The sequence below is a fragment of the Pleurodeles waltl genome, chromosome 9 (assembly GCF_031143425.1).
Source record: "Pleurodeles waltl isolate 20211129_DDA chromosome 9, aPleWal1.hap1.20221129, whole genome shotgun sequence".
Lineage (NCBI taxonomy): Eukaryota > Metazoa > Chordata > Amphibia > Caudata > Salamandridae > Pleurodeles > Pleurodeles waltl.
Genome location: NC_090448.1, coordinates 69604103 through 69630947, shown reverse-complemented (window position 1 = coordinate 69630947; position 26845 = coordinate 69604103). Strand labels below are relative to the sequence as shown.

The 26845-nt window shown below is 43.8% G+C and overlaps 1 protein-coding gene across 1 annotated transcript; it reads right to left on the bottom strand.

Annotated features, from left to right (window-relative positions):
• Positions 1-24739, bottom strand: GHRL (ghrelin and obestatin prepropeptide). The gene is made up of 5 exons (XM_069205941.1): positions 24669-24739; positions 17228-17375; positions 15263-15376; positions 9957-10065; positions 1-2084 (listed from the first exon to the last, which is right to left on the bottom strand). Exons 2-5 carry the CDS (start codon positions 17336-17338, stop codon positions 2062-2064), a joined length of 357 nt encoding a protein of 118 aa, XP_069062042.1. The 5' UTR covers positions 17339-17375; positions 24669-24739; the 3' UTR covers positions 1-2061.
• Positions 24740-26845: the final 2106 nt, after the last annotated feature.

The following is a 26845-nucleotide window of genomic DNA, read 5'->3' as shown; positions in this document are numbered from 1 at the left end:
ATTTATGATTTTTTTATAGAATTGCCTTAACACGAAACCCTGAATGTAGGAAGTATTCTTTGACTTTAGTTTTCGTGAAAAGTCCTAGCCTTCTTACCAGAGCCTTTAAAAAGCGTTAAATATTCAGGTGCTCAAATTATCGGTACTGTGGATCCCAACTTTGGGGTCACTTTTATAATTTCTGCGAAATAATTTAAAATGTTATAGCGAGGTGTGAAGTCTCATCGTATCTCATCCCTCTTAGTAGCAAGGCAGGAGTAATCGATCACAGATCATCGTAAACCTGGGGAATATCTCGGACACGGCTCAGCAAGGGAGGGACGGAGGCAGAAAAGCTGTGTGAACCCATCTAGAGGAGTTCCCAATGGTCCCCTTGTCTCACAAAACTCCCAAAAGAACCTGTACACTGCAATGTTATCCTTTCCTCGTGTTTGGTTGTAAATTAGTTGTTTTGCAAGTTATCCAATTCTGGGGTTTGTAAGGAGATGTTGACAGAAGGCACTGTCATTATTGGATTCAGGAACTGTTTCTAGGGCCTTGACACGACCATCACAAGGTTCCATTTATTCATTTGTGGATAGCATTCCATTAACAACTCTTTATTGCAGAACGTATTTTGGTTATATTGACCTTTTAAAGTGGGGTCAATCTATGGGATGCACCACATAGCCAAAGGAGGTTACCTTCCAAAGGGGACTCTGTAAAAAAAAAAAAAAAAAAAAAAAAAAAAAAAGAATACTAATCGCATGGCTGTAGGGAGTTAGAGGCCTGTCTCCTATTCTGAGCTAGTTCTAAAAAAAACTTTTTAATGTTGGGAGAGATTAGGGAGCAATACGGGGGGAGCTGGAAAAAGCAACTCCACCCCCAAAACATAAGGAATGCCCCGCCCTCCTTGTTACCCTGTTTAATGTGGGTGGAGATATTCAAGTTTTAAGTGCGTGATAGCCCACCGCTATCGTCCTCTTGGCTCTCTCCTCATGTCTTCTCCAGCGACAGCCACCTACATCACAGACTGAGTACTCAGCGCCTTCATCAGGAGGCCACACCTCTCAGCATGGGTGGAGCTGTGGATTCTAGATGGACGTCATTGTAGGGGTCCAGAGGTGAGCTGATTGGATTATATGGCAGCAGGCAGCGTGACTCGCTGCCAATACAAAGAAAGGAGCTGTGGGCGTGGCAGGAGCATCAGTTTCCTTTACTTGGCGGGGGTTTCCATCCCAGTCGTCACACGCAGCTAATCTCTACAGTGCAGTGGGCAGGGTAACAAGGATAGCTGCCAGGTTTCCCAGGTCCATGAGTGGTGTGCTGTTCCACTCTAGTTTTTTTCTTTGAATTCTGGGCGTTGTGGTCCAGTTTCATAATGAACAAAACATACCCACAAATCCCAGAATTCAAAGAAAAAAACTGGAATGAAGCAGCACATCAGCTTGACATAGGAAACGTGGCAGGGCTGAACAAGTATAATGGAAGGGACAAACTGGGCCTTGGGGTTCTTGGCGCTGGAATTGGCCCACGGTGAAAAGGTGTAACCTTGAACAGTGAAGCAAATGTGTTTCCCGGAGATGTCACACTTGGCATGCCTTGTGGTTGCAAAGCTTGCCTGGTGTGCCAGTGAGAGGAACAGGTTCTGCAAAAAATATTCGCAGTGTTGTTTTTTATTTTTGATAAAGGGCATGTTAAAACAAGGTGACCTTTACTGTTTGGTCTACACGGTCTTGTTTTTGGCTTTGTTTGAGTTCTGGATTGAAATGAGACACTAAGAAATATTGAGCAACAGATGGGCTGAACCAGCCATCATCACTCATCGCCGCTATGGGTGTATGTGCAATCCGCCAAATGTACTGCAATGCAGCCCTTCTGCAGGCCCTGCCAGCACACGCCTTGGATCACATAGAATTGGCTTGAGGGCACGGAATCACTACCCTGGCAATTAATCCAAGGCAGTTGCATTTTGTGACAAAGGAGAGGGGAACAAAGAAAGGAGAGTACTTTAGATGAACAGCTCTTGTGTGTCTTTCGATGAGTCTTTTTGTTGGCTGTTTTTCCTCCAGTTTCTTGTGTCTATTCATTTTCTGTAGGTGTGCCTGAGAACGAGAATAAGAATTAGTCCACCAGGTAAACTTATAATCAGACTGCACACACGAGCTGCATAATTTAGACTCCACTGCCCACATTCAGAACCTTTCATTTTAGAAGGGCAGAGAAGCGGACAACTGTCATCCTAACAAGCCACTCCCCATCGGTGTTCAAGACCATGATGGCATTTTTGTTCAGTGTTTGAAGCCAGAAACGGAGGAAAGGTCTAAAGCTTTAAAAAGATCAGTAAACATGGAGCAAACAGCAGAGATTACCCCCAGCCACCAACCAAAGCGGCACGGAAGGCACAAAGCTCAGGAAAGTGACTTGCTGGTCTTATGCAGCCCTACAACAACATTTTGCCACCTTCCATCAGGATCTCTACCCCTAATGGCTGTGGGCTCACAGTTAACCAGAACCTAGCGAAAATTGTAGCTTTGTATATGAAGACAGCGGGCAGGGATGTAGCCCACAATGGTGACAGCCACATCTTCACCCCACTGACGGCCACATGAGGTGTGGGTGCAATGCCAAGCGATGGAGTAGAGCAGTGGTGGAAGATGCATACGGTTTGATCAGTGGGATCGCCTTGCTCCTTCAATGTGCCCGCTGCTTGCCACCGGCCAGGCTTCAGCCCATCCTGGCCTCTTCTGTTATATCCCCTCCTCCCGAGCTCGAGAGCTCAAGGAAAGGAAGAGAGCGGAAGTGGTAAGGGGAGAAATTGAGAGCGGAAATAGAGAGCACCATCGGCAGAGATGAAGACGCTTTGGCTCATTGTCCAACCTCTCAGTATAGAGGGGCGGAAATTGAGGTATTGAGGTGAAGAGAGAGATCTGAGGGATGAGAAATAGGGAACCTGCAATTAGTTTGCTGTACATAACTGCACATACTTAGGAGCCAACAAAGTGACCAAAATTAAAGTGTGGCCATCCAGTAAAAAACACACAGTGGCTTTAAGATAAAGAAAAGAGAGGAAAGCATTTTTTATTTCTCAGGCACGTACATACAATTGGCCCCAAATCGTGGGTGACAGTCCATTACAATTAAGGAACAATAAAATATGTGTTACAAAAAAGTCTATTACAATAAAGTAATAATGAATTATGGACTACAAAATGTAGCATATCTTTATCTTAAGGCCACATCTAGAACGGCGTCGACATCTGAAACAGCAAAATGTGGCCCATGATATATTACATGGTATTCCTAATTATTATCCATCAGCATTTCTTGTACTAAAATCTTGTAATCCTTGCCTACGTGCTGTTCTTTTAACTTTTTTTCACGTTTTACATGCGCCGTTCAAAAGCACTTTTTCACGAGCACTACGTGTTCACTTTTTATTCATTGCACATGATTTAGATAACTGTTGATGCTGCTATATATTGTCTTTTTGATCTTTTAAATCTAACCACAGTAATTTGATTTGTGCGTTTGCCTTTTTTCCTATAAAATAATTTTGTAAAAGTCATTTTGAGTGATACCTGTTGAGAAATTGTTGTATGTTTTTACAAATTACTCAGGTCTCAACTGGGTTTACAGGTTCTCGTTTAATGTAGGAAGCTTGCTCTTTATATACTATACCAAAATGAGGTATAGTGTGCACAGAGGCCAGGGTTCCCCAGAGGTTAAAGTAGATAATACTAATGCTCTGTTTTGTGGTAGTGTGGCCGAGCAGTTAAACTTATCAGCAGGTAGTCTAAAACATTTGTTGTACACATAGTCAATAAAGGAAGCACACACTCCATGACTAACTCCAGGCCAATCGTTCTATAGAGCAAATATATATTTTGTTACTTTATTTCCACAACCAGAAGGTCTTTGTTGCAGGTAAGTACAGTTGTCAGTAGGTATCAAGCATATGTATCAAATGTATTTTGTTTGGTTTTTGCAGATAAATCAGTTTACAAGTATCACTTTTCTATTACAAAAGTTGACAGTGCAAATTTCATTGGAGTCAATAGAGTCCTGAGGGAGAGGGGGGAAAAGTGTTAGCATATTCAATAGGCAAGTAAACAATTTATAATTCCAGTCTTCGGGGATTAAGATGTCCACAGGTCAAAATTTAGGTTGACCCCAAAGTTGCACCACTAGCAACACAGGGCTAGCTCGGTGCAGAGGTCAAATTTGGCAACTTGGGGACACAATCCCTTTGGGGATTTTTAGGGGTGTCAGAGTGCTCTCTGTCCCTAGTTACCGAGTTGCTGCAACCATTAATTGATGCTAAGCCCATTTCTGATCTCTCCCTTTCTATTGCCAGGAGCTGTCTCTCCAAAGCTAATCTCTTGGCCATCCTTGCTTGATTGAGGCTGCCCTCAATGTTCCCAGAGGAAGTGGACTACCCTGTGGGAGACTCAGATCCTATGAGTACTATCCTTGGAGTCAGGGGCATTTGTGCCCTATCCTCCCAAGTTAGGTTATCCTCCTGATCCCTAACTTCTTTCCCATCTGAGGGGAGGTCTTCCTCCTCAGTAGGGTGTTCCTTTGAATACTCGGCCAAGAACTCCTGGAGCTTAACCTTGGTAGGGTTGGAACCAGTTTTAATTTGTTTCAGTCTGCAAAGGGATCTTAACTCTCTCATCCCAAGATGGAGGTAAGGGGTGAGGTGGAGCTCCACAATCCTGTCCTCTGAGCTGCTCATTTTGTTACTGAGGTTTGCGGATTTCTTTTAGGAACTAAAAACGACTTCTAGCTACTTACCCCTAACTATGGTAACTTTTAAATCTAAAAAACAAGATGCCAAAAGGGACTTAACCAAGGCCCTTCAGGATTTTGTTTAAAAAATAGAAAACATTGTCAATTCAAAAATCAATTGAATCTAAAGGCAATTTTTGAACTTAGTTGTGTGATCAGATATTGGCTGAATAGTCCCACGAGTGCAGTCGTACACCCCACCGCTGATCCTCCACTATAGGAAGCTGGCTCTGTGTATACAATACAAGAATGAGGTATAGTGTGCACAGAGTCCTGGGGTTCCCCAGAGGCTTTGCAGAGGCTAATGCAGATAATATTAATGCTCTGTTTTGTGATAGTGTGGTCGAGCAGTTAGGCTTATCAGCGGGTAGTCCAAAGCATTTGTTATACACACAGCAAAGAAATGTGGCACACACTCAATGCCTAACTCCAGGCCAATTGTTTTTTGTAGAAAAATTATAGTTTGTTACTTTATTTGTAGAACCAGAAGGTCTTTCTTGCAGGTAATTACAGTTGTCAGTAGGTATCAAGCATATGTATCAAATGTACTTTGTTTGTTTTTTGCAGGTAAAGCAGTTTACAAGTAAGTAACACTTTTCTATTTCAAAAGTTGACACTGCAATTTTTCATAGGCGTCAATAGAGTCCTAGGGGGGAAAAGTGTTAGCACATTCAACAGGTAAGTACACGACTTACGATTCCAGTCTTTGGGGTAAGGATGTCAACAGGTTAAAGTTTAGGCTGACCCCAAAGGTGCAACACTGGGCTGGCTAGATGCAGAGGTCAAAATTGGCATCAGGTTTGCAATGGAATCCTATGAGGACTAGGGGGGGTTCGGTAGAAAGTAGATTGCAGGCAACCACAAATGGTTCCAGGAATCACACCCCAAGGGGGTGTTTAGGTCAGCATTGGGTGGGCCACAGGTTCACGACAAACACACACCGTCAGTGGTACAGGGGCTGCCAGGTGCAGGGTGCAAACACAGGGCTGGGCGCCCAGTGCTTTTCTTTGGGGTGGCCACAGGGGTCACAAAAGATGCTGCAGGCTTGGTCCAGATGGTCGGTTCTGGGAAACCAAAGGTGGACAGGCATGAGAGGTGCCCGCTGGACATTGCTGGACTGTCGGTCGGATTTTCCAAGGCCAGGGGGCTGCGGTTGCAGGGGTCTCCTTGGGCGTCAGGAATCTTCATCTGATCCAGTCCTGGTCAGGGGAGTCCTCCGGATTCAGGCTGCAGGCGTCATTGTGTTGGTCAGGAGGGGTCACCCTAGGGTTGACTCGAGGTCGGAATCACCTGGGGACCTTCTCTGGACCGGTGGGCCACCTGGACTCGGGCTGTGGGCATCGGGTGCAGAGTGGGCAGGGCCCGGGGATCTGGGGCAGTTCTGGAGTCTTTTTTTGGTGGTTTCTTCTGGATGGGGCCGCTATCCTCAGGAGTTCTCTGCTGGCCAGGCAGTCCCCTAGGGGTTTGTAGAGGTTGCTGGCCCTTCAGGATGCGTCACCTTTTTGAAGCAGGAGTCTTTAACCTGCAGACAGGCCAGTAGGGCTGGGACTAAGTCAGTTGTCATCTAGAGTCTTCACTGCTGGTGGGTTGGCTTAGCAGTCCTTCTTTCTTCTTGAGATCACTAGGAATCTGGTGAGTAAGGTTCAGGGGTGCCGCTAAAAACTAGATTTAGGGGTGGCACAGGGGTCAGAGGGCAGTCGCCAGTGGCTACTGTCCCTGAGGGTGGCTACACCCTTCCTGTGCACACTCCCTTTGGGAAGACGACACATTCCTATCCCTATTGGTCCCTCTCCTCCAAACCAAGATGGAGGATTCTGCAAGGAGGGCTCACTTCAGCTCTCGACACCTTAGGGGTGGTCCTAGCTGCAGTGGTCAGTCCTCCTTGTTTTACCTAATTTTCCCGCCGGACCTGCTGCCAAAAGTGGGGCTTGGTCCGGGGGGGGGGGGGAGAGGGTAGGCATCTCCACTAGCTGGATTGCCCTGGGGCACTGTAACAGGAGGCCTGAGCCTTTGAAGCTCACTGCCAAGTGTTACAGTTCCTGCAGGGGGAGGTATGAAGCACCCCCACCCAGAGCAGGCTTTGCTTCTGACACCAAAGAGCACAAAGGCTGTCACCCCATGGGGTCAGAAACTTGTCTGTTAGTGTCAGGCTGGCACAAACTGGTCAGCCTTACAGTAAAGGGTTGGGTAAAATAGAGGGGGCATCTCTAAGATGCCCTCTGTGTGCATTGTACAATAAATCTACCACTGGCATCAGTGTGGGTTTATTGTTCTGAGAAGTTTGATACCAAACTTCCCAGCCTTCAGTGAAGCCATCATGGAGCTGTGGAGTTCATAATGACAAACTCCCAGCCTATGTACTTAATATGGCCACACGGCACTTACATGTCTATGAATGGAGTTAGATATTGCTCATGCAGCTATGTCCTCACGTATGGTATAGTACACCCTGCCTTAGGGCTGTAAGGCCTGTTAGAGGGGTGACATACCTATGCCACAGGCAGTAGTTTGTGGGAATGCTGCAGCCCTTAGGAACCCTCCCTGGTCACAGATCCCTTGGTACCACTGGTACCTTTTACAAGGGACTTATCTGTGTGCAAGGGGTATGCCAGTTGGTGAAGCAATGATAGTGTAGGGATAGAACACTGGTGCTGGGTTCTGGTTAGCAGGATCCCAGCATACACCCAGTCAAGTTAGCATCCACACCAGACAAAAAGTGGGGGGTAACCATGCCAAAAGGGACATTTTCCTACAGTTTTGTTTATTAGAATCTAAATATGGACACAAGGTGGTAGAGGTAGAGTAATGAAAGACGTTCAGGTTCCTAAAGAGAGTTGGTGCAGTATAAGATGTTTTAGTATAAGAGCATTCATAGAACTAATAGTCCTGGGATTGGATCGGGAAGAGCAGGGACCACGAGAAATTTGTGTGGATGAATGGATCAACCCCCCCAGCCAGAGCCGTGCAAGACAAAAGAAACAAAGTGAAAACATCTGGAAGAGCAAAGGGATAGCATCTTTTTTCTCTAAGATGTTTTGTTATTTACACCAAAAATAGATAAATCTAAATAATACTTTCAGGCAAGGCCCACCTTTCACCCATCTCAATTAAAACCAGAGATTTAGCATTTGACCTTCTAAACCAAAAGCGGTAAACAGGATTAGTCTATTAAAGTACTGGAACCAAGATTTACAATGTTTTCATGCCTCACAGCGACCTAATTCGCTTTTCACAAGGTAGAAAACATAACATAGAGCCATACCTCCGAAGACTGGCCTGCTGCTGGTGGCGGTGCTCAAACAAGGCTGCCTTCCATGACGCATAGCCTCACACCATGGGGCAGAGGTGAGTGTGCACTGCCTAGCACAGGATATGTAGTGGAACCATACCATTCAAATGTAAATTAATTTGCATTGAAAAAAATCAGAAGTATCCCGTGCTCTGGATGAGTACTGTGCACTGCAGCCCATATGCAATGATTTGTTTCTTAGAAAAATTAACATATTTCCCCTTGTGTACACTTGCTTTAAATAGGTGTTTGATTTTTGGCACACAGCTTTATTTTGCTATGGTAGTTTATCAAGCTTTGCATCTAAACCTATGGGTGTTTCTGTTGATCTGCCCAAGTAAAGCCCTCTTGATGCAAAACACCATAGAGCAGGGCAAAGCATGTTTTGTGCAGAGAAAAGGGCACCTTTACAGCGCAATACACCATTTGCTTGATAGGAAATTCCATGCACCACTTTGCGACCCTTTTCGCTGGTGCAAGTCCATAGTAAATCTGGGCCCAGGTTTCACGGCAGTGCACTTTGAAAGGTCCATATACATACTTTGTTTTGTATGCTTGCAAAACAGAGACCTTTGCACCTAAAAACAGATAAATAAAAATACCCTAGTTTTGTCAAACCACAGATAACTGAAATGTGCAATAGCAACATTTTTGTTTTGCAGTTTCCACCTTCTCATAGTTTCCAGTTAGGGTAATAATATTGACAGTCATGGTATTGAGAATCCAGTATTTCAGAGTGTTTTAAGGCTGGGTCAGATTGTGTCACCATATGCAAGATCTTAAATTTAAACTATATAAGGTTCAAGCCCTAAGCTTTGGAATTGATCACCAGTGGTCACCAAGCTTTCATCCACACTGATAGCCCTCAGGCCAAAGCTATTTAGACCAGCACCAAGCGGTCACTGAGGGTGGAGAGTGTATTATAGATAGTATCAATCAATTGCAGGTTATAACAGAGATAGGTACAATGTGGTGGAGGAAGGAAAGATGTCCAGGTAAAATAAATGCTTTATCACACCGCCTGAATGGCACTAAAATCTTTTTTGTAGCAATTTGTAAGAAGCGTGCCCTCTGGTTAAATGCTACACAAGAGGTACTACTATTAGCAAACTGTTCTCATTTTGGTGGTTACCTAATTATTCTTAGAGGGATGAAAGTCAGGGTTGGGTTGACAGGATATGTACCTGTAACCCTGAAGTTATTCTCGGCTCTATGTGGCAGACTAATTGAAATACTGAGCTGTAATATCCCTATGCCCTTTGTACAGAATTGTGGCGGTAGCAACAATAAATAAAATACTGGTGGAGCCCTTTGAATGCAACCAGGAATTATTAATGTCTGCTGTCATAAGTCTGCAATGACCATAATTTCTCAAACTCCTGTAGAACCCCTCCACTCCCACCATCACCTGTAGTAGGATCTAACAGAAGGCAAGCGCTTGCTCAACCTACCCTACAGGGTTTTATCTCACGATAATGAGTTGACACAACCCATGCCTATTGGTAACTCCACAACCATCTATTGCTACCTCTCCAAGTCAATACCCTAGACCGAGTCAAAGCCCACTCTGCTTCAAAATGGAAGACGACCACTTAAACCACCCATGGCAAGTCTAAAAACATTGACAACCGCGTGGGTCTAGGCCAGGTTTCTGCAAAGTTGGTCCTGGAGAGACAGGTTCATGCCAGATTTTTAGCATATCCACATTTAGAAAAATGTAGATTTCTGAAACATCTTTTTTCTAAATGTGGATATGCTAAAAATCTGGCATGGACCCGGCTCTCCAGGACCAACTTTGCAGAACCCTGGTCTAGGCTATGCAGGTGGTGTCTAAGGCAACAGGTTTTGAGGTTGGAGAACAGATCCTAAGTGTGTGAAGTATGGTTCATGAGCTCACCTGCTGTGTTTTCAGCGAAGAGGCCCTGCAGAATCTCCTGCAGCAGCTGGCCGTAATCCAGGTACTCAGTCTCCGACATCTTCACGCCGATCTCAAAGGGCACGTTGAACTGAAAAGAAAACTGGGAATTCATTCTAAAATCTTCCCCTTCATGATGACAAAAATAAAAAATTCAAAAAGACAATTTTACTCTCCAGCAAGAGGAGCAAGGAGTTTACTACCAGCATCACAACAGATGGGACAGTGTGTTGTGCTTTTGGTCTCCTCATCTGTTCTGCTACTTGAAGCATAAACATCAGGTTATCTCCTGCTGCTTTCCCATAGATTACAAGGAATGATTTAGCAATGCATAGCCCCCAGTGCTGTGATTGAAGGTAGACCCTCTGGTTGGTGTTTATCTTATTTCGACAAAATCTTTATCAATGCCAGGAAACATCCTACCTACCAGGGTCTCACTGGACATACAGCAGAGATCTGTAGAGATCATTGTGAATTGATTTCTATTGTGGACACGTCTGTGTTCTGGCTTGCTCAGACCTCAGGTTGTACAATTGTAAAAGGTATAGTTCATTTTGATACTTGTTTTCGTCAGAATATATATGTGTATGTGTGTGTGTGTGTGTGTATGTATATATATATATATATATATATATATATATATATATATATATACATTCACTGTGGCAAAGTGACATTCTAGGGCAATTCAGCACAGCAAAATCACTGCTATATGCATGCATAGGTGTATTTCTTGCATTTACTTAATGTAATGGGTCTGCCTCAGTTTCCTGCGTCGTGTGAGAGAGCAAGGGGTGCCCTCCAATGACAGTCCCAGGTGCCTTAAAGCCTTACTCCTTACGAGTGAAAATCACACGTTTGTTAACTTGTTTGAGGTTTCATACAAAGCAGGGTAAATATCACACCTGATGGAAGACCTAGAGCTGAACTCAGTGAGGCCCTATTAACACGCTGCATCTTGTAGTAGTTTTTGTAATACTTAGAAACACTACTCACCTGCTACAAAATGCTGTTCAATAACCTACATGCAGAGGTCTCTGACTCTACCTCTCCTCTCTTTTCTGTGCAGTGATCTACGCACAAATAAGCCCACTTTTCAAAAGAAAATATGGGAGGGGCAAGTGGCTAAAAAAATAGGAATATAAATGAATAAATGGGAGGGGGTTTGGGCAGAGGTTAAGAGGGGTTCATGATAAGGGGTCAAGGGAGGGACAGGCACCCACCCACACAAGAGTAAGCCTCTACTGTATGAAGGGCAGCTCCTTTCATCTATAGAGGCTTCACAAAGAGCTCCTACTTCAGAGAAGTGTTCCAATCAAGCCGTTCATTTAAACAGACGAGTTGCTTTAGGCACACCAGAGTCCTGCTCCACTACTTTTTATAACACAAGTCTTCTTTGGTGAGTTCTTGGTGTTGCTCGATTGATTTTACATTTGTTTGGATTAAAGGTATCATTTAATAATATATTTTTCTATGTTGTCATTGGCTTCAGTGGTTATGTGATGTCACTTCCTGTAATATCATCAAGTATGCTAATTAGTCTCAAACCTAAGAATTAAAAAAAAAACTTGAAAGCTCTGCAGTCCCCCTATGTGGCTGCTCTCTTAGTTATGCATGCCACATAGCCACCTTTCTCACAGTGATTTAAATCCTGAGCCTCCAGCCTCGTTATTGCTACAACTACTAGTGTTTCTCGCCATGTATTTTGCCCACAAGTTTTTTTCACTCTGTCTTTAGTCAAAATGTTCCAGAAATTTTGAGGTTTTTAGCCTAATACCACAGTTTGGCTGTGTTTTGACACAAAAGTCGAAGTTTCTATATGCTAATGGGCATGTGTGTTTTTTTCAGGCATGCCAACCAGAACCTGGTATGGCCTCCCTGTCCACCGCATGTGAGGGCTGATGAAACCCTTACGACCCTCCCCATACGTGTGAAGGGCTTAACACATTTTAAGTCTCCCAGACAGCACAAGCAGTCTGTTTGTAAAAACTCCTATTGTAAGCTTACAGAGGGTATAGAGCCCACCCTTTTCTTACCACTGGTTGGCTTTATTGGCACTCTCATTTAGTTTTGATTTACTTCTGTGGGTTCCTTCCTCTTCTTTTATTTGTCCCTTCCCTGGAACATGCCTTCATTACTTGTGTTCTTCCACTGCTTGCTTCTTAAGCACTACTTTTTTCTTTTTGGTTAAGCAGTCCATAAGAGTGCATGTGTTTTCAAGCTGCCTCCCTTATGTACATCTCTACCCTCCCTCTACAGCACTCTGTGTTGTGCCTTCTGACATGTGTAGATCTCCCTCACCTCCCTTTGCGATGCACTCGCCCATGTATGCTTCTCCCCCCGTGTTGCTCTCTTGCCCATGTGCTTCTCCTGCCCTACTCCATGTTGCCCTCTCTTACCCATGTGCTTCTCTTCCCCCCACTGTATGCGTTGCTCTTTGTTGTGTATTTTTCCTTGCCCTTGTTGTTGCTTCCCCCCACCAGCGCCCTCCATGTTACTTCACCGCGTCCTGTGTGTTGCTTTCAGCCCTCTGTACAGCAGCGGCCACATCAAATGTCAGAGGGGGGCAGGGCAGACAACGGGAACGGGGAAACAAATAAGAAGAAAAAAACAGTTACTGTTCCCGCCACCTTGCTCCTCTTCTCTTTGGTGTCTTAGCATTCACTGGGACACCAGCACAGGTTTCCCAACAATCCCGGTACTGCTGTCATGCTAAGCCTAGCGTGAGAGCAGCATCATGATTGGTCAGAGCGGCTTGTTCTGCCGCTCAGACATTGCACTGGGGTCTGTGCAGTTTCTCCAGTCTGGCTGTGCAACACAGCCTGGTTGGAGATATCTAAGTGCGCATGTGTGTCTGGCCGGCCTCACACAGACAGCCAAACACATGCGCACTTAGTGCACTCTACTCCTCCTCCCACCGCCCCAATGGCCCAGCCCTCCCCTCCCTGCACATGCTGGCTGAAAGAGCAGCAGGAAAATAAAACAATAATTAAATATTGTTTTATTTTTCTGCTGCTGGCTCTTAGCCAGAAGAGCAACTCGCCTCTGCAATTGCGGAGGGGGCGCCCCTTCCTCTATATTGCTTCCCCTACCTACGGCCCCTGTGTTGCTTCCTGCCATGCTCACCATGTTGCTTCCACCCAAACCCTCCATGTTGCTTCCCCCACATGTACCAACAGTGTTGCTTTCCCACACACTCTTTAAAAAAAAAAAAAACTACGTTACTATTTTTCTTTTTATTTACCATCCGAACTTGGATTGTTAAATAAAAAGAAAAAAAAGCACTTCGAACTTGAATTGTTAAACAGAAAAACAAAGAGCACTTGTGTAATTTTGTTCAACAAAATAACACAGCCGGCTGCGTCATAGACTTTATTTTTTCCTCTTTAGCTAACCTGCACAGTATAGGCCATGGTGTACCGCACCACTAAAAACCATTGGCAAAACCAAATCATTCCAAAGGTGAGACCTATTGGCTTTCCAATACCTGTTCTCAGAGTGTCCACCTTATTCCACATTTGTGCACCTGCGAGGAGTAGGTAACTGGGGGAATATATACTGGGGAACGTATTGGTGAGCATATGTTAAATGGAATACCTGCGCATGTATACAGCCCTGTTTTGTGCACCACCATTGCAGAGTGTTCTTTTGGCTAGTAATTTAAGTGGCTTAAAGCCATGAACTCTTATATTAAATCTGAGACAGAAAATAACAGTAGGAGTGAGTGCTCTAGGATGAGTTTCAGCAAGTGTACTTTGGTCGCAGTACATTTCATTGAAACAGTTTCAGAGACAAATTTCGTTGAAACCTATTAAGTGAAAAAGCTAGATTTTGATAAACTTGGCATTTCAAATCATAATTTCAATGAACACTGTATATTTGAAACCTAACCCTAATTTTGCAATATTTTTGTATAGTTTTCAAAAATGTTTTATAGAAACAGTAGCCCTAACCCATAACTTTTAATCCTATCCTAAACTCTACACTGGGATGAAGTGACAGGATACCTTTCAGTGCAGGGCTTAGAGGTAGAAAAGCAACTACAAATGAGTAAAGAAACCTGAAGCTGGGTAGTGCGATGTGGAAGACAAAATACAGGAAATGGAAAATGCTGAAAGCAGTAGCATCTAGAAAACAGATATTGGCCACTAATCTGAAGGTTTGCTCAAGTGTAGCCAAAATAAACAAGCATTTGCAATGCAATGGGTATCGCGTTTGCCCGAGTTAGAGCTATTAGCGTTGTAAATTCCTAACTGGACATTTCTTGCCACATAAATTGAAAATTAAAAGTAAAACAGTTGACATAAGCAAGACGAATCAAAGCGCCACAGCCACCATGAGCATGAGTGTGAAGGAGAGACACAAAAGGAAAAGGAAGTTTGGTTGCAGTCAAACATATTGGCAAATGTGCAATTATCCATGTAACAGTGTTGATGGCCAAGGCGGTAACAAAACTGCCCCAAGGCGGGACAAGCGTAAAGCATTTACCAATGATAACACAGGATTTTTGAAAGACAAGACCATGAACAAGTGATAGTGATAGACGTGCGGTGGGCGTGGTTAAAAGCCCACAGAGAGATTACACAACAGGCCAGAGCGCATGCGCGCTCGACCTAATAAAGGGTGGTATTTACCTAAATTACTCAAATTCACGACCAGAACACAGGTTTATTGAGGGTTTCAGTTAATTTAAATTAAAAGCATCTATGACTTTGTTAGGGACTTTGTACTCATTCAGTGCCACGGAAAGGTGAAGTTACTGGCAGGAGTCAGGACTTTATGAATGTGACTTTCAAGGGCCAGATGATTCCTCTCTTGCACATCAACATGAAGGGTCAGGTTTGTCTTTTGAATGAGATGCACAGAGGTTTTCCAATAACCTGACAGTGACACTCAGCCCTCGAATGAGCCCACCCCTGCACATCATTGCGAGAGGCCGACCTTATACTGAGTTTGAGTTACAGTACTCTGACTGACCTGGATGTGACTCTCAAGGTCAGGATGAGCCAGCCCCTGCACACTAAGGTGAAGATCAGGCTTATCCTTCCATTGAGAGGCATGGGACTTTCTGAAAGATCTGAATGTGACTATCCAGTCATGGATGAGTCTGCCCTTGAACATCTACTAGAAGGTAGATGGAAGGCATGGATCTTTATTCTCAAGGCCAGGGTGAGTCTGCTTCTGCACATCAATACAAGAGACCTGGCATATAGTGACATCTATTCCACAGCACGCTGAAATACAGAACAATTAAAACAGAGGGGTTCAACAGCGTGAGTGGTACAAACCCGAATTTCTCGTTCTTCGTTGCCTCCTGGTTGTTTTTCATAGGCATCAGAAACACCATCTGACTCCCGGCGCTGAGGGTTGTTAGGGATGATCTTTCTTGCAGGCTTTCTGGGCTGCAGTGTAGAAACCCAAAAACACAGATAATTAGAAATCACACCTATGAGTGCGTGAAGCTCACAAGTGAATTCACAAACCATCTATTGGGATCCATCTCATGCAGAGTAGGTGCTGTGTATCTGTGCCTCAAAATAGTGACTAATTAAAATAGCTACAAGATGTAGCTTATATTCTTTATTAATTAGAAGCGGTCGTCCTTAGTTCTGTGAATCAGCTAATTTGTGAAGAGCTGTTTCATAGGCAAATGAAGCGACCTCAAATTAATTTGTGACTTTCAGGCTTGTTGACTCTAGCACTCTTATGTGCAGTGTCATTGTACATGACACTAGGTACCTCCAGCAGCCTTACACACAACATTAAACACTTCCCACCTAGACCCATCCTTCAATCCCACACTCTTTGAACCTTGCATGCATTCTCTCCAACCAGCAGCTAGCCAGACGAGCTAAAATGACACTGTGAAGTCACAGGTGATAGAATCGAGGAAAGGGTCCAAAGACGTTTGTCAACACACATAACCTTTTGGATGTACCCTAACATTTGGCTGTTAAAATACCCCTTTTCCCTGGTTAAAAATGTATTCTAACCAACTAGCTATTTTTTTGCAAGAGTAAATCTGATCTGCAGATGAAAATTTCTGGGGATCATGAATTTCAGTTTGGAAATTTCCACCCAACAGATCGGTTTCTGGATACATAAGTTTAACTAACATTTATAATAACCTTTCTGAATCGTACCCACCAAATCTGTTGGCAGATAAATATTGCCAGGTCCTATGTTTCTATCTCTGCAGTCTGGTTGTTGGGTTGCCATAACAAATTCTTCTCTATGTTTGAAACCCTTCCTTTATTCACTAATTTGCCTCTCATTATCGACCTATAAATGGAATCACTTGGTATCCTTTTGGCAGGCAAGGACATCCGAATTTACCAATATATGGATGCCATCTCACTTTACCTGAAGGTCTTGGCTAACAATGAACTTAAGCTGCTGAAGGATAGCTGTATCACTAAGTCTGGATAGCCAGTCCAACCTCAAGCTGAACCCCCATAAAGGAGGAATTTAGCTCACCGCTAAAGATAGTAGGTTCAGAAGTGGTTCACAGGATGTCCTCACACCCCTTCTCATCTACAGCGCCAACTCCTGGGACTTCTATATTTTCACCAAACTCAGTTTTTGAACTCCATCAGAAAATAAAGATAGTCTGCCATTAGTTGGCCCTTGTTACAAAGTGAAACCCTTTCACCAAAAGCAAGATTTAGAAATGACATTCTTGGTTTTGTGTCATCTCGATAGAGGCAGCGCTTTCCTTAATGCTTCCCTGAGACCCATCCGACACACAGCACAAAAGGGTATGGTTTGTTTTAGGGAAAACATGGCTGACATTGCATGGAAGACTAAAACTAAACTAAATAACAGTATTCTATCAGGAGCATATCTTACCGATAGGTGCTCGAAACATACCATTCCCCCTGCTTTAAATTAGACCGGTGAATTCAAAGCTGTTCGTATGTGACATCCATGAATTTTTGATGGTTGCCCAGTTACAGCTCTGTAACTTACCCCCTTCCTCTTTCCCCAGGTTCACTGAGCATGTTCAAGAATAGGCCCAATGGCCCATTTATTTAAGATTTGCTGAAATTCAACTAGACCACATCCTTTCCTCACATGCATCTCTTCTTTGTTCGCGCTTTCTTCAGGCTCCTAAAATCTCACCCACCACTTAGCGGCATTGGTGCAAGATTAATAGCGCTTCTACCAGAATCAATGAACATTCCATACTCATACATGTTACCACATTTTCTTTTGAGGTAAGTTATTCAGGGTGGAAGTTTTAAAAAATGTACCTGTGGCTTGTGGAGATCAGCTGGGCTTAGGAAGCTCGAGCCTGCCTCGGTGTACTGTGCCAAGAGGAAGCCAATGGCCAGAAGGGAACAGACGGGGACCCGAAGAAACATGGCAGCAGCCTATCCGATGAGTGGGCGGAATCCAACACTGCAAGAAGCAACATGGAATTATACAGCCGAAAGAGCTGTACCTCTGCAGGAATATTCAATATTGCATCACAACCTATGCTCCCAAGGGTATTCTTTGCTCTTCTTATTAAAGTTCCCATTATTAAGAAAACACAACAAGATGGCTGCTCTTTTGCCTACTATGGACCTAAGCAGTAGAATGAGCTTTCTTCACACATCTGTTCTGAAAGCAATTAGCTATCTTTTCCGCAAAAAACTCAATGCTTTGCTCTTTTTCTAATTCCCAAAGCTGTGATATCCCACAAGGCCAGGACACCCTTGTTAGCTAAAAATTGTGCTGTAAAAACCCTCATCCATTCATTCCATAAACAGAAACAAGTGCTTAAGTGGGAAACCTTATTTTTCATTTTTTATTTTTTTGCGTCAATTTTTGGTGAGTTGTAGGAGCATTTTATCTCTTCTACCCTGCATCATTTAATAAAATGTTTCTTAACTGATTGACAGTGTCATCTGGACCTTTAGTAGCCCTTTAAATAATGTCAGTCATCACTGCAAGTAATTCACTGGATAGGCAGATACAAGTCTTTTCTCCTGGTCCAGCGGGCACTTGGTGGTTACTGGCCAATTCTTTGGTGAGTGGGTGTCATTCATCACTGCTATCCCAGGGCCTTTGTGCAAAATAATATACATTTATGCAAATGTGTCTAAAATTATATACATTTAAAGGATGGACATAAAGTAGTACAGCGTGTCTTCTACCGTGAGTGCATAATTTAGTAATAATTCTATCACAAATGTAGTACAGTGGCTCCTCTGCAATAGCGGAGGAGCATGGCCCCTCTGGCCAAGAGCCAGGAGATGAAAAATAAAACGATAGCTTAATATTGTTTTATTTTTCATCTGCTGGCTCAGCCAGCAGTGCAGGAAGGGGTGGAGCTGGGTCATGGGAGGGGGGAGGAGGAGAGAGTAAACCTAAGTGCGCATGTGTGTTTAGCCGGCCGTCTTAGGCCGGCCAAACACATATGCACACTTAGGTTTCTCTAGCCCGGCTGTGTTGAACAGTCGGGGCTGGAGAAACTGCACAGACCCAAGGAACGTGTCTGAGTGGCAGGCCAAGCCGCTCAGACTAATCCTGATGCTGCTTTCATGCTAGCTTTAGCATGAAATCAGCGCAAGGATTGCTGGAGAACCTGTGCTGATGTCCCAGTGAATGCAGGAGAAGAGCGTGAGGCGGCAAGAGACGGCGAACTGCGGTGACAAGAAAGGTACGTTTTATTTTATTTTAAGTTGTTTCCCCTCCCCGTCCCCATCATTCCCCCCGCTGGCAATGTATTTTATTTGCCTATTGTTTCAGCTACTAATTTTGTTCTCTAATTTATAAGTCTGTTAATTTTCCCTATCCTCTATATTCATTTTATTACTAAAAGTTTATTTTTAACTTCAATTCTCAAGCTTTTCCTAGCTTTCTGGTTTACATATTAGGAGTACAAAGCAGCACACACAGAGATAAAAAACAGGGAGAAATAAAGATATTTCTCCCCGTTGTGTCACTCTTACTCCACTCCTCAGGTGGCAAAGTAATCTGGCGCATTCCCAGACTTGTAAATCTGGGAATGCGTCACATTCCTTCGGGTTCCATAGGTGTTCCGTGGGAACACCCAACCAACACCCATGAGACGCCCCTTTCATGCAGTGTATGCATGGGGGCCATATTTACAAGGCCATGAAAAGCCACGCAAGGTTGCTTTGCATGACCTTGTAAATATGGGCTGGCACACAGCACCAACGGAGCGTCAAAAAATGATGCGCCTATGGCACAATGTGCTCCTAATGTCTTGTAAATGAGACCCTCAGGCCCGTATTTATACTTTTTTAGCGCCACGTTTGCGCCGCTTTTTGGTGCAAAAACGGCGCAAACTTTGTATTTTGTAAGTTTGCGCCGTTTTTGCGTCAAAAAGCAGCGCAAATGCGGCGCTAAAAAAGTATAAATATGGGCCTCAGTCTCTCAAAACATTAGAGTTTACTGATCGTGAGGCGCCATTAGTCATGCTTGGGCTCTCCTAAGAGTTTTCCACCAGTTATATGACAGTTTGTTTTTGCCCAATAATGACTCCTTACCTGTTTGGCATCTACGTGCGAGAATCCATGAGGAAAATGAATTATGCTTTTGTTGCTTATCATCCATAATATTAGCTAATGTATGGTGGTTGATTAAAAATTCAAAATGTCTGTACACAGAAAAATAAGGGGCAGATTTATGAAAAGTGGCTCTGCACCTAGTGCAGCGCCACTTTTCTTGCGCCCCTTGGCGCCCCCCCCCCTAATGCCACCATGTGTGCCCTGTACTTAAAATATGGCGCACCATGGTGGTAGTCAGGGGGACTAGCGTCATCATTTTTTATGCTAGTCCGGTACTTTGCTGGATTAGCGTAAAAAATGTTGACGCTGTTCCTGCAAAGCACCCAGAGGCCCATTGAAAACAATGGGAGCCTATTTTTAACGCCTGCTCTTAGCAGCTGTTAAAAATGCCAATAAAAATAACTCAAAGAAATCTCTTAGATTTCTTTGTGCCATTTTTTTCGAACCCTCTAGCGCAGGAACATCTGCCTTGCATACATTATTACATCTGCCGCAGGCATAATGTGGTGCAAAGGGTTACATAGTGGCGTAATGCAAGCATTGCATCACTTTGTAAATATGGAACGGCGTTTTTGGCCTTCCAGGGCCTCATTAGCATAAAAAAATGACGCTAATGTGGCGTTGGAATGGCCTAAGGCCCACATAAATCTGGGTCTAAATGGCTCAAAGTTAGCATCCTACAATAGGAATAGTTAAGAAAGTTCTCATTAGGAGTGAGTGGAGTGCCCATCATCTCTGCCATACGTTATAATATCTGTGTATGTTTTTTTAAGTTGCCAGTTATTTGGTACAAACTTCTTTTAACTTAAATGAAAGTTGTATTACTGGTTGAAAAAATATACAGATCATAAAATGATTGAAAGTAGAGCATGATAATCTGTATCTTTTTAGGATACAATAGCAAATTTTCCAAAACTCCTATGTAGTTCATACATGTCTTAAGTTACCATTTTTTGCTCAAAGTTACAAATATGTTTACTCATTATTTAGTACAAAGAGACTTTTTGGAGGAAAAACAGACATTTACGTAATTTTAGCAAGCAATGCTTATTTTTTTAAAACTTCTAAATACCATGTATCAACTATAGAAAAAGTAAGGGGCGTATTTAAGAGCCCCTAGCGCCATTCTAATGCCACATTTGCGTCATTTTTTGACGCAAAAGTGGCATTAGAAGGCCAAAAACACTGCACCATATTTACAAAGTGGCGTGCAATGCATGCATTGCGCCACTTTGTAACCCTTTGCGCTACATTATGCCTGAGCCAGGCATAATGTATGCAAAGGGGGCGTTCCCCCCGTTAAGGGGACTGAAAAAATGGCGCAAGGAAATCTAAAAGATTTCCTTGTGTCATTTATTTGGCACTTTTAAGGCCTGCTCAGAGCAGGCGCTAAAAGGGCGCATGCCATTGATTACAATGGGCCCCTATGTACTCTGCAGGAGTATCGCCTACATTTTCGCGCTACTCCTACAGAGTATATCAGTGGCATAAAAAAAATATGCTATTATCCCCTACCCTGTGTACGGCGTACACATAGTGGCAGTAGGGGGGTGCACTGTGTGCAGCGACACTTTTCTTACTTAAATAAGCCCCTAAGCATGTTGGGTCCAACCCTATAAATGGAATCTTTTACTGTGTAACCAACATTATCAATTTTAAAATAAGTGAAGACGTTATTTACAACTTTTAAACAAACAATGACAACTTGTCTATTACAGAACTGATAAAGGTGTTTGCAACTCAAGTGGTATGGCATTAAGAACCAAATCATTTGCATTGGCCAGGGCACATATATGCCTTAAACACAGTTTGAAGGAGGTAATGCAAACAAACTTAAGATAAACTGAAAGATCCGTAGTAAACACATTAAAAACAGTGTGCTGGGAAGGGATGCTGCTTGATTCAACCCACTGAGGGTCCCTCTTCACTGAGAATGCTAGAAATACTCCACCAATTGGACTAGTAGCCTGATATTTGTATGAACATTTACCATCCTGGTGAGTATGCTATTAATCAGTTTTCAGGAATCTATACTTCTACCAACGTCTATCATGATCTACCTTACCAAAGACACTGATAAAGTTGCTGTAACAACAGCGGAGGCTGCATATTTTTGTCTCAATTGGCCTTGGTGGTAAACACCATATTACGATTACAGGTACCGAGGCCAGTCCGAAAGCCCATTTGCTCCCAACCAAGAGCTTTCTGATCTATAATCTAAAGATTTAGCACTTGCTAAAAAAAATAGCAAACATCTTCCCCTCACTATCCAGAAGCGCAACTAAACAATAGCTTTTATTTTCTGAAAGTTTTTAGCGGATTTTCCGAAAGATAAAGTCTGATTAAAATATTGGGACATTTATCGAGGAGAGGGATAGAAACGTTCATTAAACGTAAAGGCGTCTTTCTAGTACAAAAATAATGTAATGCTTCAGAGGAAAAATACCACTTTTGTCAAGTTAATGTTACTGGAAAATTCAGTTTCTGTCACAGGTCAAAGAAATTATCAAAGTGCGTTGTTTCATTTCTTTTGGCCGTATGGTTCACCTATACTGATTGTATAGTCTAGTTCTTCAGGCAACAGCAGGCAGCTGGACAGGGATGTTACAACCCTCTTTAGTATATCCGTTATTTCTATAAGTAACAGTAGGAGCTGGACTGAAACCTGCCAGCAGCCTTGGAAAATGTTTTATCATCAGCTCTATATGAATTGAGTCTGAACCTTCCCAGTGATGATCGAAAAAGGTTCAGAAATGTTTAGAAAAATGTCCCAAATTGATTTTGGTACAATTTTCGGTCTTGGCTGAAAAGCCATGGGGTGTCTGTGCAATTCCAAGAAGGTGCTTCTGAAATATTCCAATACATCAGGATGTACACATGTATACAATACATCACCCACGCCCTCATCAGCCACAGACTTGTCTACGGCAACGCCCTCTACGCAGGGACCACAGCCAAACTTCAAAGAAAACTCCAGTGAATCCAGAACGCAGCCGCACGACTCATCCTCAACCTCCCTCGCCACAAACACATATTCACCCACCTCAGATCCCTACACTGGCTGCCCATCAACAAAAGGATCATCTTCAAAGTCCTCGTCCATGCACACAAGGCCCTCCACGACACCGGACCAGCCTACCTCAACGAACGAGTAAACTTCCACGTACCTACTCGCCAGCGCCGCTCCGCCGACCTCGCCACAGTCCCCCGCATCCAACCCACCACCTCCGGCAGCAGATCCTTCTCCCACCTCGCCGCCAAGACCTGGCACTCCCTCCCCACCAACCTATGCAAGACCCAAGATCTACTAACATTCAGAAAGCACCTCAAAACATGGCTTTTCAAACAGTAACCGGCCACTACCCCGCCCCCCCCCCCCCAGCGCCTTGAGACCCTACCAGGTGAGTAGTACGCTTAAGAAATTACTTGATTGATTGATGGATATGACAGTACACAGAAGCATCATCCCTTCTCAGCAGCTAATTGGATATTTAGCCATAAGACAATTGTGCACCACTCGCACAAGGATTCTTCAGAGGTTGGGTGGGGTGAGGACCCCTGTTGCCTCCACATTACTAGGGTTTCCCCTGCATCCTGTACTGACCCAGTGTCCAAGAAGTATGCAGGGTGGTTGGCTATTTTTTTTTTAACTAAACTGGCTGCAGCCCTTCTCAGGCTTGAAATATGTTAAATATGACATAGTTATATTTCTTTTGCTTGATCAATGGACATGTAATTGCTATCTGTGGTATTACTTTGAAAACATAAATCTTCAATTTGTCCTCAATCAAAATTAAAGGTTGTCCTGCTGCCCATTTGAAAGGTAGGAAGGCACATGGTTTTACAAGCTGCTCGGGGCACAGAGTGCTTCCGATTAACAACCAAGTGCTCATTGGGACAAAATGTAATTTCAATACAGTTTGGTAAGGTTAAATCAAAGTATAGCTTGTGGATAATGTGCTATGTTTTTAATGTAATGCTTTCATTGCATGTGATGCAAATAAGGAGAATAAAAATCACGAAAACATAGGACCACAACAGTTTCTGTGATTTCTCTTGTCCGAGTGATTGAGAACTTAAATTCTAAAAAAAAAACACTATTCGGGTATCTGTTTGGCTTCGGAGAACAGGGTTTTTGATAAATACCCAACTACTATAAATGCTGTTTTAGGCCTGTAGTTTTAGAATTGGCGCTTCTTGTCAGACTGTGTTAATGCTAGAGTTTTCCTCAGAACCATACGTATTATAGTTTACAACATGGCCGTGGGTGTTAATTCGGTGGCATCCAGAGGTAACGTGCTACCCCTCCCTGACCCTTCATCACTCCTGGCACAGCCCTTGCTGCCCCTGTTGGAAGAGATCCCTTGGGCAGCAGCAGGAACTGCACAGTGCTCCATCAAGCTGTTTACTTCCTGTGCTCCCTGCAGGCTCCCAGCAGCAAACTGGGACTTCAGAGATGTAAGACTGGGGTAAGGGGTCAACCCTGTGATGTAATCCGAGGTCACAGGGTGAGAGAGGATGTTACCAGGGCCGTTTTTAGGGAGGTGCCACCGCACTGGGCGCTGACGTGGGGTGGGGGGGCGCTGTGTTGATCAATAACTTACAGTTTAAAAGCACCTGCTGCAGAGTTCCATGCGCTCCAGCTGTCAGGCAACAATAAAAATGTCACGATAACTCTTGCGATTAATGGTCGTTATAAAGAGTTCGGAGTTGTGTGCAGTGGCAGCTTTGACTCGCCATAAGCTAGTGCAGAGGATTAATACTGCTGTTGCAAAGAACAGATCTGTATTTTATGTGGCTAGCTGGGCGGATTAGTAAAGATGGCCTTTACCTGCACTTTAAAACAAATGAAATGTATGTGAAAGGGGGGCTATGGAGAGATGGGGAACACTTTAGCCGGATCACAGCGTGGGAATCCGAGGAAGAGGTCGTATGAGGGGCCGCCAAAAGGGATTGCCGCACAGTGTGCCCCCAGCGCTAAAGCCGGCTCTGCCTCTTACTTCTGCTGAATCAAGGACCATGCAAGGGCTTTAGTAACCAAACGTTCATCGGCGCAACGCGTTGTGGCACTTTGCACCAAACGAGCAAAGCTTTAGTATAAATAACGCCCTCGGTGCCTCTAGTCAGTTCACCCAATGAAAATCTGGCAAGTGTGCTCGGTAGTAGTCCTTACCTGAAGGCGGCGCTCTATGGCTCTGTGGCTCCTGATGTGAGCCGCAGGCCCTATTTATGAGTGTTCGAGATGGTGACTCCCGGCAGAGCCCGGAGCGTCACCATTTAAATGTTCCTGTCTCCTTAGAGACCCCCATCACTGAGCCTGGCACCGGTGTTTGGGGGCACAAGGGCACACATAACCTGGGCCAGGTGTCATGGGAGCGGAGATGCCTGTGTCCAATGACGCAGCGGCTGTGGGGTGTCTGAAGGGGGTGTGCGCACCATCCAGTCCTCCATCCATGGTTGTCTCTGGGAATGTCATTGTTTTACCTGATAACGCAGGTCAAAGGTCACACATTCAGGCGTGCAGCGTTTCTCTGCATCCTCGGGCACTGTGAGGGTTTGTTTGCTGCGTGCATTCGTTGTGCTGCAGTTTAGTGGGCCAGGAGGTGCCTGGCAGACATGGCATGCTGTATCTGTCACGGTGCCCTCTGGGGCACTGCTGTCTGGGTGCGGCAGGTGTGGGGCCCTGTGGCACGTGCACGGTACCAGCTGCCAGCTTGCCCTCTGTCCATTAACCCATCAAGCATGGTGTAAAAGAAAAAAAAAAAAAAAAAAAAACGACATCACCTCGAGTTGTATCAGCGGTTGTGGGTGGGGAAAGGGGTCGGTGGCAGAGAGGGAAACCATGGTAGTCTAAGAGGTCAAAAACATGGGGTATAAGTATTGTATTGTATTGTATTGTAATCGTATTTATATAGCGCTTACTACCCCTGACGAGGCGTCGAATCGCTTTTCGATGAGTAGCACGCTACTCCAGAACCCAACAAGAATTAGTGATTGATTAGTGTCGGTAAATAATGAGTACAGTTTTAGTATTATTATGAGTTAATTTGAGCCACGGATATGAGAGTTTGTTAGTTAGACTGGAGTAATGGAGGGGTGGAGGAGGAAATAAATCCAGAGGTGTTAATTGGGAGTATATCCTTCATTTACTCAACCCAAAGGCTTGGGATGAGTAAAGGGGGGTGGAGGGGGAAGAGAATGTGGAAGGGTTAGGGAGAGCATAGTAGCAGGGTGAGATGAATGCAGGAGAATTTAGTATGGTTGTGTGGGAGGTCACAGAGGTAGAGTGAGGTTTGGTGAGTTAGATGTGGAGGGAAGAGCTTAGGCAGAGATATTTAGGAGATGAAAGTGGTAGAAGGGATTTGGGATGAGTCCGAGTGAGAATGGAGGATAGTTTGATAGAGACATGACATAAGAGTGATGAGTAGATAAGTGTGATAAGATGAGAGCAGGAATTCATAGATATCTAGTATAACAACCCAAAAAACCAGGAGCCATGCAATGATCCACGAACATGCCAAGCACAGAAACAACATATACTCATACACATATATATACATATACACACACACATATATATATATATATATATACATATATATATATATATATATATATATATACATACATATATATACACACACACACACACACACACACACACACACATGCACATACAATACATAATTAGAATCATGGGTAAAAAATACTTAGTCAGACAGGTTTAAAGAGTGTGTGTGTATTTTATTGTTATGACATAGTAGCAATACATATTTTCCAAAGAAACTATAAATAAATAGAAATATACATATAATCTGAAAAAAATATTTATCCACATAGGCATATGCAGTTCATAGTTGTTTGAAAAAGGTGGTTATGAAGGAAAGAGCCAACTCTTGAGTAGTTTTCTGAAGACCAGAAAGTTATCTGTGTCTCTTATAGTTGGGGGTAATGAATTCCATAGTTTGGCCGCTTGGACGGAGAAGGATGTACCACCTATAGTCTTTTTCTTGTATGGTGGTGTTCTAAGGCGGGGTGCCAGTCTTGAGCGGAGGGTTCTTTGTTGGATGTATTTGGTCATTTTCTTTCTGATAAAAAGCGGTCCTGTTCCATGTATAGCTTTGTGGGTGATACAAAGCAGCTTGAAAGTGCATCTTCTGGCAACGGGTAACCAGTGTAGTGCTCTCAAGGCAGGGGAGATGTGGGCTTGCGGCTTTATATGTAGTAGTAGCCTGGCTGCGGAATTCTGGATACGTTGTAGTTTTTTCATAACAGATAGAGATGATCAATGGTAGAGGCTATTGGCATAATCCAGTTTGGATAGTACAAGTGAGATAGTAGCTTGCACCT

Bases quoted from the DNA above. Each gene is read 5' to 3' on its own strand.
- GHRL (XM_069205941.1), bottom strand. From the start codon at position 17,338: ATGTTTCTTCGGGTCCCCGTCTGTTCCCTTCTGGCCATTGGCTTCCTC. The intron at 15,377-17,227 runs GTACATTTTTTA...TCTACACTGCAG, and splicing joins CTGATCTCCACAAGCCACAG to CCCAGAAAGCCTGCAAGAAA. The intron at 10,066-15,262 runs GTTTGTACCACT...TTTTCTTTTCAG, and splicing joins ACGAAGAACGAGAAATTCGG to TTCAACGTGCCCTTTGAGAT.